Source organism: Hyperolius riggenbachi, chromosome 2 (assembly GCF_040937935.1).
Source record: "Hyperolius riggenbachi isolate aHypRig1 chromosome 2, aHypRig1.pri, whole genome shotgun sequence".
Lineage (NCBI taxonomy): Eukaryota > Metazoa > Chordata > Amphibia > Anura > Hyperoliidae > Hyperolius > Hyperolius riggenbachi.
Window position 1 is genome coordinate 170,931,948 of NC_090647.1, and position 17,409 is coordinate 170,949,356.

The window sequence follows — 17,409 nt, forward strand, 5'->3', positions numbered from 1 at the left end:
CTGCAAGGCCGAATTTTCCCTGCAGTTGGGGAAGTGTGCCTTCCCCCAGCCTGGCAGGCTAGGCAGGGTATGCAGAGTGGGTGGCAGGGAGTTTTTATAGTTACCTGTCTGGACAGGCTTCTTCCAACCAAGGCGACGGCGGTGTAATCCAGACATGTCTTCTTGGTTCAGATCATATCATGTAACATGATCGGGATCCAGGAGACCACACCAGCATTACAGCACCACCCGGTGGTGGAAGAGAAAAAGCTCCCTGCCACCCGCTCATTTGGCTGCACTAGGCAGCGACTCAAGATATGCAGACAGAGGCTTAGAATGCACCAGCAGCTTTCAAACAAACATTTCATTTGAAGCGACAGACCAGCTAAAAAATGTGCCTTAATTTCCAGCTCGCTGTTCACTTCCAAGCCATGGCTCTTTCCACTCTGGGTTCTGCCATCCGCCACTAGAGAACTTCAGAACAATAAAATATAGTGTATTGCCCTATGAAGTGTTTATGCTTTGTGTGTCCCTAAGGACACTTGAAATCTAAACTATTGTGTGAGTCTGAGATCTAGGATTGAAAGAGCACTGGGTATTCTGAAAGAACTTCCTATTAAACTGAAACTGTATGGTTAAAGCGGAATATAACCCTGCATTTCAACTTTGCTCTAAAACATTATTTACAGTATATTATGTGCAACCAGCATTTTTTTTACTAGACCAGCATTGGAAGGGTTATACACAGAGCTTTAAAGTTCCTGGAGAGAAATGCAGACGCATCCGAAGCTTACATAGATATATTTTGTTTACTTAAATATATCTAAGTGTGGAATGTGACTCACTCTGACTGTGCAGGAGCTGGAGGACAGCCACAGAGTGTGTAACATTTATCACTTGTTACATTCTTTTTAGTTAAATGTATCTATCTGAACTTCTGCATATCTCTCCACAGAACTTTAAACCTCTGTGTGTAACCCTTCCAATGCTGGTCTAGTAAAAAAAAAAATGCTGGTTGCATAGAATTTGCTGTAAATAATGTTTTAGAGCAAAGTTGAAATGCAGGGTTATATTCCGCTTTAAGGGCCAGTTTCAAGACAAATACAGATCTGGAATCTCAGCCCATTGAAATAAATAGGCTGCTTCCAAATGTGCATGTGTGAAAAAGGCTGCTTCAGAATTCTGGACAAAGCATCCGAATCCCCATAGTTGTGCATGGCGCGGCTACAGAGATTTGGATGTGTAATTGCGATGCACAAGTGCCTGCGTCCATCTCAGTGACGGCAGACGCTAGTGGAAACAATATCTGCAAATATTATAGTTATATTCTGATACGCATCTGATTTTTTTCCCTTATTTTTTTCTGGCTACGCATGTATGATTTTTATTTTTGTTCACTAGCAACATTTATCAGAAATTCCGTGTGAGATTTGTAAAAGATAATGATTTTGTGCTAACAAAGCTGCTTACATTTCCAGTAGAATCTGTCTTGTTAGCTGTCATATAGAGGAGTAGCACTCTAAACTTGCACTGGATGCAGTGAAATTGCTTGATAAGTATATTTACCCAAAATTGCATTTGCATGCCTTCTATATTTTAAGTGAAAAAAATGAACTACAAGTAACAGGTTATACACTGAAAGCGCAACTGCAGCCTCATCTGTTGTGGATATAGTGAAACGGTGAATCTTATCTTTAATTTCAAGTTTGACACTTTCTGGCCTGCCAGCATTAACCACTTGAGGACCCACCCTTTACCCCCCCTTAAGGACCAGCGCTGTTGTAGCTGATCTGTGCTGGGTGGGCTCTGCAGCCCCCAGCACAGATCAGCGTGCAGGCAGAGCGACCAGATCGCCCCCCTTTTTTCCCCACTAGGGGGATGATGTGCTGGGGGGGTCTGATCGCTCCTGCCTGCCGGGTGTTGCTGGGGGGGGGCACCTCAAAGCCCCCCTCCGCGGCGAAATCCTCCCCCTCCCTCTCCTACCTGGCCCCCCCTGGAGATCCGGGCTGCACAGGACGCTATCCGTCCTGTGCAGCCAGTGACGGGACGTCCCCTGTCACATGGCGGCGATCCCCGGCCGCTGATTGGCCGGGGATCGCCGATCTGCCTTACGGCGCTGCTGCGCAGCAGCGCCGTACAAATGTAAACAAAGCGGATTATTTCCGCTTGTGTTTACATTTAGCCTGCGAGCCGCCATCGGCAGCCCGCAGGCTATTCACGGAGCCCCCCACCGTGAATTGACAGGAAGCAGCCGCTCGCACGAGCGGCTGCTTCCTGATTAATCAGCCTGCAGCTGGCGACGCAATACTGCGTCGCTGGTCCTGCAGCTGCCACTTTGCCGACGCGCGTTATGAGTGCGCGGTCGGCAAGTGGTTAAATTTGTAGCTACAATCATATGTCCCTGTAACTTCTTATTTGTGGAGTAAAGTAAAGCCATTTTTATTTATCTTACAAACTATGAATTGTGCTTTTAACTTGGCTCCTAGAGGCTGGTCTGCAGTGCCATTTCCATGACTGTGCAGAAGGGGTTAATTTATTTTGTTTAATACTGGGTCGATCTGCGTTCTACTTTTGTTAAGATTTAAGTAGCAGTGTTTGTTAAGAAATACTGAAAACATAACAGGATTGTTTTAACAATAATAATGATGATCCTAACATTTGTATAGCGCTTTTCTCCTGTCGGACTCATAGCGCTCAAGAGCTGCAGCCACTGGGACACGCTCAAGAGGCCACCCAGCAGTGTTAGGGAGTCTTGCCTTGAACTCCTTACTGAATAAGTACTGACCCTAGCCAGGATTCGAACCCTGGTCTCCCATGTCAAAGGCGGTGCCCTTAACCAGTACTCTATTCAGCCACTGCTGTTTTAATAAACTACTTAAAAGTTTAAGAAAAATAAATTAAATACATTACCGCTTTCCATTCACCATCTTTTCTAAGATATCCAGTAGCAAGCCAAGACCATCATGGCCAAAGCTTTCAACCCAGCTGGAAAAAAAAAATGCATACATTATAAATAAACATTATTATAGCGCTTAAATGATAATAAATTAAACTGCTAGATAAACTACTATTATTCATGTCCTTGTAGATGTTGAGCTCTGTAATGTGCCAAACCCAATTCCAGGTGTGATCCTGTCATGCTTGGCGAAATAAATAATTCTGATTCTGATAGAAGTGCAGTATGAGACAGTTTTGTTTGCGTCTTCTATGCATGTTCCTCATTTTCCACTTTTTATAAAGGGTTGTAAGGGCTTGGTTAACCTCCTGAGCGATAATCCCGAGCTGAGCTCGGGGTATGTCGCGCAGGAGGATTTCTCAGGCCCCGCTGGGCCGATTTGCATAATTTTTTTTTTGTTACACGCAGCTAGCACTTTGCTAGCTGCGTGTAACTTCCGATCGCCGCCGCTCGCCGCCGATCCGCCGCTACCCGCCGTTCCGCGCAGACCCCCCCCCCCCAACCCCTTGCGCAGCCTGGCCAATCAGTGCCAGGCAGCGCTGAGGGGTGGATCGAAACTCCCTATGACGTCACGACGTCCATGACGTCGGTGACGTCATCCCGCCCCGTCGCCATGGCGACCAGGGAAGCCCAGCAGGAAATCCCGTTCTGAACGGGATTTCCTGCTTACTCTGATCGCCGAAGGCGATCGGAGTGGGTGGGGGGATGCCGCTGCGCTGCGGCTATCATGTAGCGAGCCCTGGGCTCGCTACATGATTTAAAAAATAAAAAAAATTAAAAAATAGTGCTGCGCCACCTCTTGGGCGATATAATTGTATCGCCCAGAGGGTTAAAGCAGACCTGAACTCAGAACGTCCTCTCTGCTCTAAAAGATACACAACAGCATAATAAACCTTTAAAAAAATGTCATTGTTACAGCTCATACAAATCCTTAAATAAATCTGCACAGTTTTGGCTACCTTATTCATGGAAGCAGACATATTGTTAACAGCCTGTGCTTTCAAATGAGCTAATCTGCCATCTGTGCCATGGCAGTCCTTTGACACCAGCGATGATCAACGGATGAAATCAGAATAGGTTTTATTCGGATTTCATTCAGGTAATTAAAGCACCTGTGCGGGTGGGCGAGGGGGGTTAAACTTACCTAGCAGGCGTCTTCTTTCATCCGTCCCACGTCGCCCCCCATGCTGCGTTCCAAGCGCTTCACGTTACTACAAACACTTCCTCCTTCCGGGTTAAAGGAGGAAGCATTTGTAGTCACATGACGCACTTGGAACGCAGCATGGGGCGCCTTGGGACGGATGAAATAAAATGCCTGCTGAGTATGTTTAAACACCCCCCCCCCCCCGCCCCTTGCCCACCTGCACAGGTGCTTTAATTGCCTGTATGAAATCCGAATAAAACCTATTCGGATTTCATCCGGTGATCATCACTGGTGTCACAAGGAGAGATTACAACTTGTGATTAGACACAAATGAGGGGTAATTAAACAGGCTAAACTCTTTACTACATTACTACACTACAGGAGGACCGGGCACGCAGGGAGGGGGACTTTGCATACGTGCGGCATGCGCGCTGACTTGGGGGGGGGGGGGGGGTTGTGAGGGATGTAGCGCCCAAGGCCTAGCGCCTATTATTGTAACGGGCCTAAGGTCTAGTTTCTCTATGTTTTTCTTCTGTCCTATGCAAGAGTTCAGGTCCACTTTCACCACTTGCCGACCGCCCACTACCTATGGGCTTCGGCAAGGTGGCTCCCCCAGGACCGCTTAACGCCGATCGGCACCTGGAGGAGTAATTAGCCGGTTATAAATTTAGCAGTCCACCATGGCAAAAAAGTGGTATCCGCTGAAGAGGCCGCCGATATTCCAGCCCAGTGGGGTGAGTGCGATAGGAAAGCCTCATCCGACGAATCATCCGGGTCTGAATATGAACCGGTGAACAGCAGTGGCTCTCTGACCGATAGCAATGACGAGGTTGCGGTCTCGGCTAGTGCCAGGCGTACCACACCCCATGTCACTGGACCGCAGGATCAGACTCAAGGGCAGCAGAGTGGTGCTAGTGCTGATCCGAGTTTTCTTGGTGAGGCACGCACTAGCAGCGTAGCATCTCTTAGACCTTGCACCAGTATTACCGTAGACCCTGTTGAAGTGGCAAGCACCAGCATGGTAGTAGAAACTGGTTTGGTGGCACATGCATTAAGACCCGAGTTGCAGTCACCAGCAAAACAGGCTGGTACTACCCATAGTCTCCCAGAGGTGCTGGCAAATCCCAATTGGCAATCCCCTGATTCCACAGCACCCGTACTGCCCCCTTTCACCGCCCAGTCTGGAGTCCAGGTGGAGACAATCTAGGATCAGCCCTAGACTTTTTTCATCTGTTCTGCACCGTGGATCTCTACAACTTAATTGTGGCTGAGACCAACAGTTATGTCACACAATACGCAACTGCCAATCCGAGAAGCTACCATGCCCAGTCTTTTCGGTGGAAACCACTCCGAGTTTCCAAACTTAACACTTTTTTGGGCCTTGATCGTGTTCATAGTCTATTAAAGCTGTTTGCAGCTAGATTTGCTGTGTAAACGATCTAAACTTAAAGAGAATCTGTACTCTGAAATTCTTACAATAAAAAGCATACCATTCTATTCATTATGTGCTCCTGGTCCCCTCTGTGCTGTTTCTGCCATTCTCTGCTGCAAACCTGGCTTGTAATTGCCAGTTTTAGGCAGTGTTTACAAACAAACTAACCAGCTTCTAATAGGCTCAGCTAAGCAGAGTGTGTTAGTCACACAGAGCCTGCAGGGGGTGTGTACAGCTTCTAGCTAATCACAAGCAGCCCTGCACATTCCAGTCTGACTGCCTCAGCCTGACTGTGCCGACTATAGAGAGAAGATTAGATCATATAACAGAGATAACACAGCTACTGTGCAATTAGGAAAAGCTGCAGTAAGCCAGACCACATTAGAAAAGGCATAGGAACTTATAGCATAGAAGAAATAAAGATAAACAATTTGTTACAGAGTCTCTTTAAGATAAGATATATAGACAAGTTACTTGTTACAGTTAGTTTTTCATCTCGGATCAGCTTTAAGTGGTTAAGTAAATGAAACAGCATACTGTCAGTGAGGTGAAGTTGTTGACTGTTCTAGCACAGAAACAGATCACATAATCAGCCAAGTTTTCACTGAAAATACTGATGAGAGGGGGACATTACCTCAGAAAACAGAATATGCAGAGCAAGTCATTTTTAAAAAATTTTTAAAACTTTCTCAACTACAGTACTAAATTCTGTGCACTGACTTGCAAACATAGTAAAGAAACACAACAGAATACAGTGCAGACTTTTGTTGAAGGATTTGGATTACCATAACCTGTCATGGCTACAAACTGCCTATTCTGTACCAGCTTTTTACTGAAGTTTAACTGGACCATTTCTAACACCGCATTAATGTTTCTACACCTGACAATTAGCTCCCAACATTACAGATGCTATGAACTCCTAAATTTACACTGGGTTCTCTTCCATCTCCACCATTACATTCACTCTCTAAAGCAGTGCACATGCAGTGTGCTAGCAGCTAGCTTATAAACCACCTGCAGTGTGCTAGTATATAAACCAGATGCAGGTTGTTAAAATATAAATTTGTAAAAACAAAACAGAGGACACCAAGAGCCCAATAGTGCAACATTGTCTGGTAAGCTCAATAATGTAATGTCAAAGGTTCTTATACTCACAAAGGTGGGTTACCATCAGGTAACCACTTGACAGGCAGGTGGGGAGTATTAGTACCTGACCCCACTCAGGTATAAAAGTAGCTCTCTGAAGATAGAAAAATGGGTAAAAGAACCCCTCCACCAGGGGTGGACTTAATCGTGCTGTAATATGTACGAACAGAGGCGCCTAGCAGAGTAAAACAATGTTCTAAAAATGATAAAAAAGAGGGAAGTCGAGGTGTACTTACCCTCCCTCTGGTAGTAGACATATACTCAAATGCAGAGTAAAAAATATACAATTTATTCACAGCTCCATAAAATCGCAACACGTTTCGCGGTCAACAGTCCCGCTTCATCGGGCAGTACAGGAGCATATAAAACTGGTTCAGGTCCCTAAAGCGTGTGAGCGCCTCTGTGACACAGAGACACAGTGTGACATAGTGTCACCTGCAGTGTGCTAGCTTTATAAATCAGCTTCAGTGTGCTAATTCATAACCACCTGCAGTGTGTTACCTTATAAAGCAGCTGCAATGTGCTAGCTAATAAACCAGGTGTAGCATGCTAACTTATAAAGCAGTTGCAGTGTGTTGGCATATGAAAAAGTTGCAGTGTGCTAGATTATAAAATGGGTTGTAGTGCGCTACCTTATAAACCAATCGCAGCATGCTGGCTGCCTGCTAAAAATAGCTTTCTAGTTTTAAAAAAAAAAATCACTTTCCTCCATCCCATTTGTATATGGTGTCTCTGCACCTTACGTCCCTTTATCCTCCCCTATTAGAGAGGATTATAAGCTAATCAACACATATAGAGGGGAGATGGAGCTGTTATGAGTATTATCTCTTTCCCTCTAAATCATAAGCATTGCAAGCCAATTAAGGTTTAAATAAAAAGCAAGTACAGAAAGCCCCGAAATTACAAAACACTAGAGAATACAAATGTACAAAACATACTGGTTTTATTATTATATATTTTTCATTACATATTTAAGTACTGTACATATATTTCTATGTTGCAATTTACTTTAGTTAACTTTTTATAATAATTGTTTATATATTGTATATAAAAATTGTACCATGCATATTCTAATGTTAGGTCTCATTAAAAACACAGAAAACCGTCTGCATGGTGACAGTTGAATAACAAACCCTTTTGACCCTCACTGAGTTTGCTAGACCGGGCACCTTGCCTGGCTGCTGTGACCTTCCGATGTAACACTTGGGCTGTGTGGGCGCTCTATTCCTTCTGCCAGCGGACACACATTCGCCAGGACAGTAGTTTGTAAGTAGAGATGGTCAGTGAGATGCAAATAATTCCAATTTGCAAGGAAATGTCTGATTCCTAAAACCACATGATGGACATATTGTTTTTGTTTTGTTTGTCCACAGCAGTGGCGCATTCGGCAGGGTGCACCCTTGTCCAAGTTCTCTGTATGTTTTTTCTGTATACCATGTAAATTTGCATTCATAAAAATGCACATTTTTGACAAGTTGTGAAAATATCACCAAGGATAAAACTCAGGTGAAAAAGTTACAGCAAAGTCCCCGTTATCAGAAACTCAGGCAACCGGAAGTCTCAACTAACCGGCATGCCTGAGGGATAACAGGGACTTTGGTTACAGCGGGTTTTAAGGTTATCGAAGCACGTAGCGTGCCTCCATCGATGTGTAGCAGATTTCAAGCTTCCCCTGTGCCCACAAATCGGCATGTTACCTGACTCAATGCAGGTCAGGTGGCATGCCGGGTTCTGTGCACGGGGGAAGCTCACTATATGCTGCAGAAAGGCTGCTACATGTCGCTGGAATCTCGTTAAGTAAATGGGGTGGCTTGCGCTTTTTAAAGATCTAAACAAAACAGAAGGGCTCCATAGTGTATTACCAACAAACAGATCTTTAATAGCAATTAAAAGTTATACTTACAAAAAGTATAGATTACAAACGCATGCATGCGGTTAAGGCACATCCGCTACAAGCCCTGATGAGTGGATCCACACGCGCTGCAGCGCGGTCTCAGATGGCCTGAAGGTTCTGTCTCCCGGGGCAGTGGGCGGGGCCTATGCTCGGCGTGCTGATGGCGTCATTACGCGTTTCAGTGCTCTGCGCCTTCGTCAGATCCTATACGTTTTGTAAGTATAACTTTTAATTGCGATTAAAGATCTGGTTGTTGGTAATACACTATGGAGCACTCCTGTTTTGTTTAGATCTCTGCTTGCACCCAGTGTTGGAGCTGCGCCAGCATACAGTGTTGACTGTGGGAACAACCGAGGACTTGTGGAAGTGGTCATAATCTTATAGTGAGAGTGCAGGTATTGTGTGTTTTTTCTGGGGTTGTGCTTTAGGCCAGTTGCTCAAGCAACCGGCAAGCACATGTATCCAGAATTAGGCGACTCCTGCCGATGCCAGATACCAGGGTCTTTGCTGTAATTGCATACGGGCCACAGTGGGTGAAATTACACTGCAGGATCTCAGTTTTTTTTTCTACACATGGAAAATGCATGCAAGTGTGAACTAGCCCATTAATTAAAATGGGTTCTCTGTTTAAATGTGTTTTTATATGCAGAAAATGCACATGAAAACAGACAGGTTTTCTTAAACGTGTCTTGCTTTATATAATTTCTTATATGTTAAACCCTCACCAAAAACCAATAATAATAGAGTGTGGAAAGTGGTATCAGGAGTCTAGTATCTCCACTTGCTAGGTAAGGTATTATAGTAAAGTACTTGATAAGATTATAGAAAGGTCCCACCATCTGTGACAGTCAGATAAAATAACACTGCAATCTAGGGATACTAGTTTATCGCTACTGCTGCCAGAGTGCTGTCCTTGGTCCTGATCTCTCTGCTCACAGTAATAGTCTATTTCCACTAGCATGTTACATTCCAAATACCCTTTTCTGTATGCAGATTTTCCCTAGAATGTTAAAATGTAAATCTGTATGCAGCTATCAATCATTGTATGGGAAACTGATGCATGCTCTGCAGCTTGCAGTCCATATCTAATTAGCATCACAACACAATTGAACTTTGCTTTTAAGGATACTATCCCTAAATATCAACTGGCTTGGCAGAAGTGGCCTTCTTCTACTATATTTTTTGCAACACCTAATTTAACATAGGCATGGAAGTGTGGATATTTTTATCTGTCTATTTTGTTTCATTTTTTTCCTTCTTTTAGTTTGATAATGCCAGAACTAACAGTTAGCTGCTTTTTTGTAATCTCTTTCTCTTGTTGAATTGTTTTCACTTAAATATTATGTAGATTTCTCTAAACTCCATTGGGTTCTTTTCTTACAGTAAGAACTTTCTGCAAGAACGTTGACACTAATGTTGTAGCAGTTATAACTTTGTTATTTGATTACTGTTTGTACTACTACTAATTTTCTTGCAATAAAAACTTAGTGAAAGAAAATGTGCTTTTAAATAAAAACAACAACATTAACATGCATTGGTTTCAGTTCCAACGTGAATAGCATTGCAAATTCGCACTTGGTGGATATATACTGTATGTATGTGCATGCTGAAGTAATGCTAGAGTCAAAAGCACCCATTAGGATAACACTGGAATACATTTATTACAGAAGTTTACATAAGGATTTGCTCAGGTCAAACTCTCCCCTAGTTTATAATGTTAAATGAAAGCGAAGAGTAAAAAGCTGCTTTAGAAAACGTTTTCCACATTAGACTATTAATGTTTATAAATGCAGATGCAAAAATGTAATTTAGACCAGTGGTCCCCAACCTTTTTTGACCCAAGGACCGCTTCAGCATCAGGCAACTTTTCCAAGGACCGGGCGGGTGCAAGCGTATGCGGGGCTGGGGGGGGGGGGGGGGGGTATTGTGCATGGGGCAGTGTCATTACATAAAGAAGTCCTGGCAACACCAGCCCTACCTAACCATTATCTTTATCACCCTCAGCACTTTGGAAAAGATGTCTTTGCACTGCACTGGGGCTGCTGCATAACCCTCCAGCACAAGGTACATTTGGGGTGACAGGTGGTGTGAAGGGGGGCACTGGGCTTCCTTATCTACTGGCACAGTCATTTTCTACCCTCATCTGCCTCCCCTCACTTTTAACTTTCCCTCCCTCCCACTACCCCCCCCCCCCCTCACACACACACACACACACACACACACGCACGCACTTTTACCCTTCCATAGCTTCCAGCATCACCTCCTGCAGAATGAACTATGTGGCTTGCAAGAGACCAGAGTGTCCCAGTCATCTCATCCTCAATGCTGCCACCTGGTGTCCATACAAACAGAACGCATGCTGCATTACAAATAACAGACACTAGGTGGCAGCAGTAACAATGGCTGCAAACGGCTCTTCTATAAGGCTCCCTGCAAACTTCACGTGACACTTCTCTCCACACTGTTATGACAGACTGCCGGCCCAGCTCAGAACAGCCTGCAGCCCAGTAGTGGGCAGCGGCCCAGGGGTTGGGGACCCGATTTAGACAACCAGGAATGTACAAAATGACCAGAACCAGTACAGCTATGTATACATGTAGCAAGCTCTTCAATTCAATGCCCACAAGAATGAACAGAAAATCCTGTTTGAAGCAACAAGGAAACAGGTGAGCTAAGAGGGCTGCCCAACTGCATAATCCCTTTTAAAGGAAAATGATCCTAACATTTTCTAACAAAAAAACAAAACAAAAAACATAGCTGGCACCAGACTGATCTGGGAGAAACTACAGAAAACTACTAAAATTCCATTGCATTCAGAAATACTGTATAGAATCATGGGCTCTCTGATTATAACTTTATGTGCAATCTCCAGTGCTGTATTAATAATGCTTGTGCTTGCAGAACACGTCATTGCAAAAACAAGCCTTGCAATAGCGAAAGTATCCATACACAGGACTATATAAATAAGGGGGGAAAAAAGAAAGGATTTGAATATACTTCAAATCATCCTTATTAGATCAGTCTAGTCCATGAGAGACTCCCACCCCCAACTTTTAGGCTCCAGAAACCTTGCAATGATTACTTGTAGGAGATATATGAACAATGGTGGTCAGTCTAGTATAGAAAATGAACCAACATGAGGTATATAATATACCACAGTATTAATCACTACCCTGGGGCATTGCCCTGGAGTCTCACCCTTGCTTCTATTCTAATATACCATTTGTGCTATGATTAATAAAAGGAAAGACACAGCGAACCAGATTTATCAAAGGATTAACGACAGTTTTTTCTTCTTAAACTGTCCTTACCAGCAGGGGGAGTGTTCTGCACGTTTGTAAGAAGCTCCCCAATGCTTTCTTAAGTGAAGGGAGATTGCGGCAGTTCTGAGAGTTTTCCTTAGATTAAGAACAGCGCAGAACTGTCCCTGAATAAGAAGTGGCTAATACCACTTCTTAACCCGGCAGAGCAGGTTTACAGTGGGCCAGATTTATCAAGACTGTCTAAGACAAAACGCTGGTAGGTTTGTAGAACTCCGTGCAGAACTGTCTCAGGCACCTTAAGAAGCCACTAGATGGTGCTGTTTCCTTCCTAAACTGTTCTAAGTGAGGAGGAGCTAGTACAGTATCTCAGACAAAGGAACACAACAGTGTATGACTTGTTTGTTTATCCATGAGCAGCCCAGGCTGTAATTTCTCTCCTAAACTTTCATTTTCAAATAGTCCCTATATCTGCTCTGTCTTTTACACACATTTTTAACATGCTCTAAGCAGTCAATTCTCCACACACTCGTCCACAATTCCCATCCTTCTCTTAAACATATAAACATCACCAGGGTGAAGGGGAGTTCACCTCAGTAACAAATGAGTGTGGGTAGATGGCAGTAAATTAAAAAGGAAGCTATGAGGTGTCAGCGTAAACCTGCTCTGCGGGGTTAAGAAGTGGTATTAGCCACTTCTTATTCAGGGACAGTTCTGTGCGGTTCTTAATCTAAGGAAAACTCTCAGGGGGAGATTTATCAATGCATTACTGACAGGTTTTTTTTCTAAAACTGTTCTAACCAGCAGAGGAACTGTTCTGCATGATAGTAAAAAAACTTCCCAAATTCTACATAATTTCGGCAGGGCTCCTCCCCCCTGCTGAATTCCTCCTCAGAGCCTGCTGACAGCAGATGTATTGGTTACCTCAGCAACAGCAATTTCCCTCACACACAGCACTGTCTGAGAGACCTTCCTAATGCCTACTAATCTTAACAGTTTAAGAAGGAATCTGCACTATTTAGTGATTTCTTAGGATGTCTGAGACAGTTCTGCACAGATTTCTAAAAACAGAACTGCCACAATCTCCCTTCACTTAAGAAAGCATTGGGGAGCTTCTTACAAACGTGCAGAACACTCCCCCCTGCTGGTAAGGACAGTTTAAGTAGAAAAAACTGTTGGTAATGCTTTGATAAATCTGGCCCACTGACACCTCATAGCTTCCTTTTTAATTTACTGCCATCTACCCACACTCATTTGTTACTGAGGTAACTCCCCTTCACCCTGGTGATGTTTATTTGTTTAAGGGAAATTGTGGACCAGTGTGTGGAAAATTGACTGCTTACAGCATGTTAAAAATGTGTGTAAAAGACAGAGCAGACATCGGGACTATTTGAGAATGAAAGTTTAGGAAAGTAATTACAGCCTGGGCTGCTGCTGTCCTAGATGGATAAAACAAAAAAGTCATACACTGTTGTGTTTGTTTGTCTGAGACACTGTTCTAGCTCCTCCTCACTTAGAATAGTTTAGGAAGGAAACAGCACCATATAGTGGCTTCTTAAGGTGCCTGAGACAGTTCTACATAGAGTTCTACAAACCTTCCAGCGTTTTGTCTCAGACACTCTTGATAAATCTGGCTCAGAGAGCCCACTATAGTGTAGTATGTACTGGGAATGTGGAAATGAGAGAGTAAGTATGATGTTATACTCACAAGTCTGGGTTACCACCCAGGTAACCACTGTATGTGGGGAGTATTAGACCTGTCCCAACTCAGGATTAAGAAGTTGCTCTTTGTAGTTTGGAAAAAAAAAAGGGGCCAAATCTCCTCCACCAGGGGTTGACACAGTAGTTATACAGTAGTACAGAAGCGCCAGTGGTGTAAAAAAAGGTAAACACTTTAAAATTTTGGGGGATTAGTTTTAAAGTTTTAAAGTGTTTACCTTTTTTTTTTACACCACTGGCGTCTCTGTACTACTTTATAACTATTTGTGCTATGATGTAAGTTCAACTGTTATAAGTCTGTTTGAGATTTGGATTGATGTATAGTTAAATATGAGGAAATGTTGCAGGTCTGGGTATGAGTTTTACGACCTGAAACCATATCTGTAAAATCATTTTTGTGGTCAGAGTCTGTAATATCCTTGTGCCTGCTTCTTCTTTATGAAAACTCAAAAATGTATTGAAACCAAAAATTCTTTTTTAAAAGTATGTTAAAGAAAATACTAAAAAGACCCAAAATATGGCATGGGTCTAGCTACTAATGGAATGCTTGATTGTGCCGAATTACAACCTAATTAACAATTTGACAAGGACGTTAACCACCTTAGCGGTATGGACGAGCTCAGCTCGTCCATCACCGCCGGTGGCTGCCGCTCAGGCCCTGCTGGGCCGATTTGCTCGCTGTAAAAAGCAGCACACGCAGCCGGCACTTTGCCAGCCGCGTGTGCTGCCCGATCGCCGCCGCTCTGCGGCGATCCGCCGCGAGCAGCGGCGAAAGAGGGTCCCCCCAGCCGCCCGAGCCCTGCGCAGCCGGAACAAACAGTTCCGGCCAGCGCTGAGGGCTGGATCGGAGGCGGCTGACGTCAGGACGTCGGCTGACGTCCATGACGTCACTCCGCTCGTCGCCATGGCGACGAGCAAAACGAAATCATTGCGGCCTTCCTTGTTACTGCGGATCGCCGGAGGCGATCAGAAATATTGGTTAGGAGCGCCCTCTAGTGGGCTTTCATGCAGCCAACTTTCAGTTGGCTGCATGAAATCGTTTTTTTTTTATTAAAAAAAAACCCTCCCGCAGCTGCCCTGGCGAATAGAACGCCAGGGTGGTTAAAGAAAATATGAAATTTACCAAAAATATGGCAGGTGTCTAGGTACTGATACAGAATTAAAAAAAAAAAAAAAAGTTAACTAAAACTCAACTACGGTAGAATTGTCTGTTCATTTAAAAAAAAAAAAAAAACATTTTGAAGCCTCTGCAATGATAAGAATTCCTGCCTAAAAATCTGATTGAACGATACAAAGAATATGAAATAATTGAAGCTATAGGTAGGGAATGCCTCGTCTAACATTTAGGCTGTAGACACACTATTAGCACTTTCTGAGAGCTTTTCTGACCATCAGGGATTTCTGAGCGTTTTAAAAAAAGCACTCCCATTGATTTGCATTAAAATAAAAAGATTACAGACTATAAATAGTCCCCAGATAACAAACGCAATGATGGTTCGTCCTTAACCTGAACCTGCCGCCAATAAGTGGTAATACTGTGCCTTCTTTGTCCACTGTACCTCCTCTATGCTCACAGTGCCTTCAGTGTCCCTGTCTCACCTCTGTTCCCCTGTGCCTTCAGTGCACCACCACCACCACCACTGTGTCATCTCTGAACCCCCTGTGCCTTCAGTGTACCGCAGCAAAATGTAATTTTAAAAAACATTTTCTTTGAATTTTTTTTATAAAATTGATTCTCAAAAACTGCAACAGTTTTTCTGTAAACAAAATAATAAAAATCACTACTTTCAGGCCATTCATTTCAGCGGGTAGTTTGTATATCAGTGGGTAGTTTGTAAATCAGGGACTACCTGTACAGTATTGCAAGTCTATGCTGCAACAAGTGACCAATCTCTGAAGCTCCTTTCCAGGTACTTTAACATTGATAAATTTGGCATCACTGGATGTCACTGGATGTCACTGGATGCGGAAGCTCTCGCCGGCCAGCTGCATACATGGATATTCATATATGGACATGCCGCGGTGGAAACGGGATGCCAATACCACACAGAGGGAGCAATACCGCTTGGCTATTCAGCCCAATAGGCCTGATATACTATTGACCACATAAGTGCGCAGGATAGCAGAGGCCAGTGCTGTTTGTGTTTAAAGAGAACCCGAGGTGGGTTTGAAGAATGTGATCTGCATACAGAGGCTGGATCTGCCTATACAGCCCAGCCTCTGTTGCTATCCCAAACCCCCCAAAGGTCCCCCTGCACTCTGCAATCCCTCATAATTCACAGCCGTGCTGTAAGGCTGTGTTTACATCTGTAGTGTCAGTCTCAGCTGCTTCCCCGCCTCCTGCATAGCTCCGGTCCCTGCCCCCATCCCTTCCCTCCAATCAGCAGGGAGGGAAGGGATGCAGGCTGGGACTGGAGTTCTGCAGGAGGTGGGGAGAGCAGCAGACTGACACTATAGAGATACACACAGCCAGCTCTGACAAGCTGTTTGTCAGCAGCGTGGCTGTGATTTATGAGGGATTGCAGAGTGCAGGGGGATCTTAGGGGGGTTTGGGATAGCAACAGAGGCTGGGCTGTATAGGCAGATCCAGCCTCTGTATGCAGATAATATTCTTCAAACCCACCTCGGGTTCTCTTTAAAGTTTTACGCTATGAGCAATTTTATTGTTCTCTTTTAAATGCGAATACTGCATTAAATATTTGTGACTTCTTGCAATGGAAAACATCTTATGCCTGGTTCTTTGACCAAACGCTACACCCACCTGGATATGAGGTGGATGTCATCTGGTGAGCGGATATTGTAAATGGAAAGTTTATGGATGTATACACATACGCATATACATATACGCATGTGTGGATCACCAATCACTTGAGGTTGGGACTTTTAGTGGGCAGGCGCAGTTTTTATATTTGAGATAAATTTGACATATTTGTGTAGAAACACCTTGATATTACCTAACAAGCCCAGTCACTGAGTTCCTGTAACTAGGCATTACAAGTTTATGAGATTTAAATGTCTCCATTGACAGCTTCATATTAGTAAAATAAAATGGACATAAAACAAAAGAATACTTCTGAACTAAAAAAAAAAAAAGTAAAATTAAATAATCCAATGACAAAATGTAATTTCCAATGAAAATATGTAGAAGTATATCACAAAACACCCTTTAACCTATTTTGGTTCCTGGACGTAGAATCTATGTCCAGGAACCAAGCGCGCTCCCGGCCCGCGGTTCGTTATCCAGGCAATCAGTGAATCGGGCTATGGTGCCCGATCACTGATTGCTCTCCCCCGCTGAAAAAGCGACAGCTTCTCTCGGCAGCAGTGCTTTTTCTGGCTGTCACCTCCCCCATTCGTCGCTCTAAGCGTGTGTTACGCTTAGAGTGACGTCATGTAAACAAACTCATGGCAACCATCTTGTGGCCAAAAAGTAATACTACAACTGAAAGTAAAAAAAAATAAAAATTAACACACATTTACATTATAAATCTATTGTTTACCTCCCACCCTCCCAAAACTACCCAAATAAAATGTTTACTATAAAAAAAAAAGAACCATTACAATAAAAAAAACACATGTAAATATTTACCTAAGGGTCTAAACTTTTTAAATATCAATGTAAAGATGAAAGATTTCTATATTTTTTTTTATTTTAAACTTGTAAATAGTGATAGATGCAAAATGGAAAAAATGCACCTTTATTTCCAAATAAAATATTGTCGCCATACATTGTGATAGGGACATAATTTAAACGGTGTAATAACCGGGACATATGGGCAAATACAATATGTGAGTAATTATGGAGGCATGTATTATTTTAAAACTATAATGGCTGAAAACTGAGAAATAATGCATTTTTCCATTTTTTTCTTATTCTTC

At 43.4% G+C, this 17,409-nt stretch overlaps 1 protein-coding gene across 4 annotated transcripts in view; it reads right to left on the reverse strand.

Annotated features, from left to right (window-relative positions):
• The window catches only part of DIAPH3 (diaphanous related formin 3), an 847,513-nt gene that overhangs the window by 533,485 nt on the left and 296,619 nt on the right, over nucleotides 1–17,409 (reverse strand). For all 4 annotated transcript variants that reach the window (XM_068267828.1, XM_068267829.1, XM_068267827.1 and 1 more), the window contains one exon: nucleotides 2,890–2,964. In XM_068267828.1, the coding sequence (XP_068123929.1) occupies nucleotides 2,890–2,964 (75 nt within the window). The remainder of the gene's footprint in view (nucleotides 1–2,889; nucleotides 2,965–17,409) is intronic.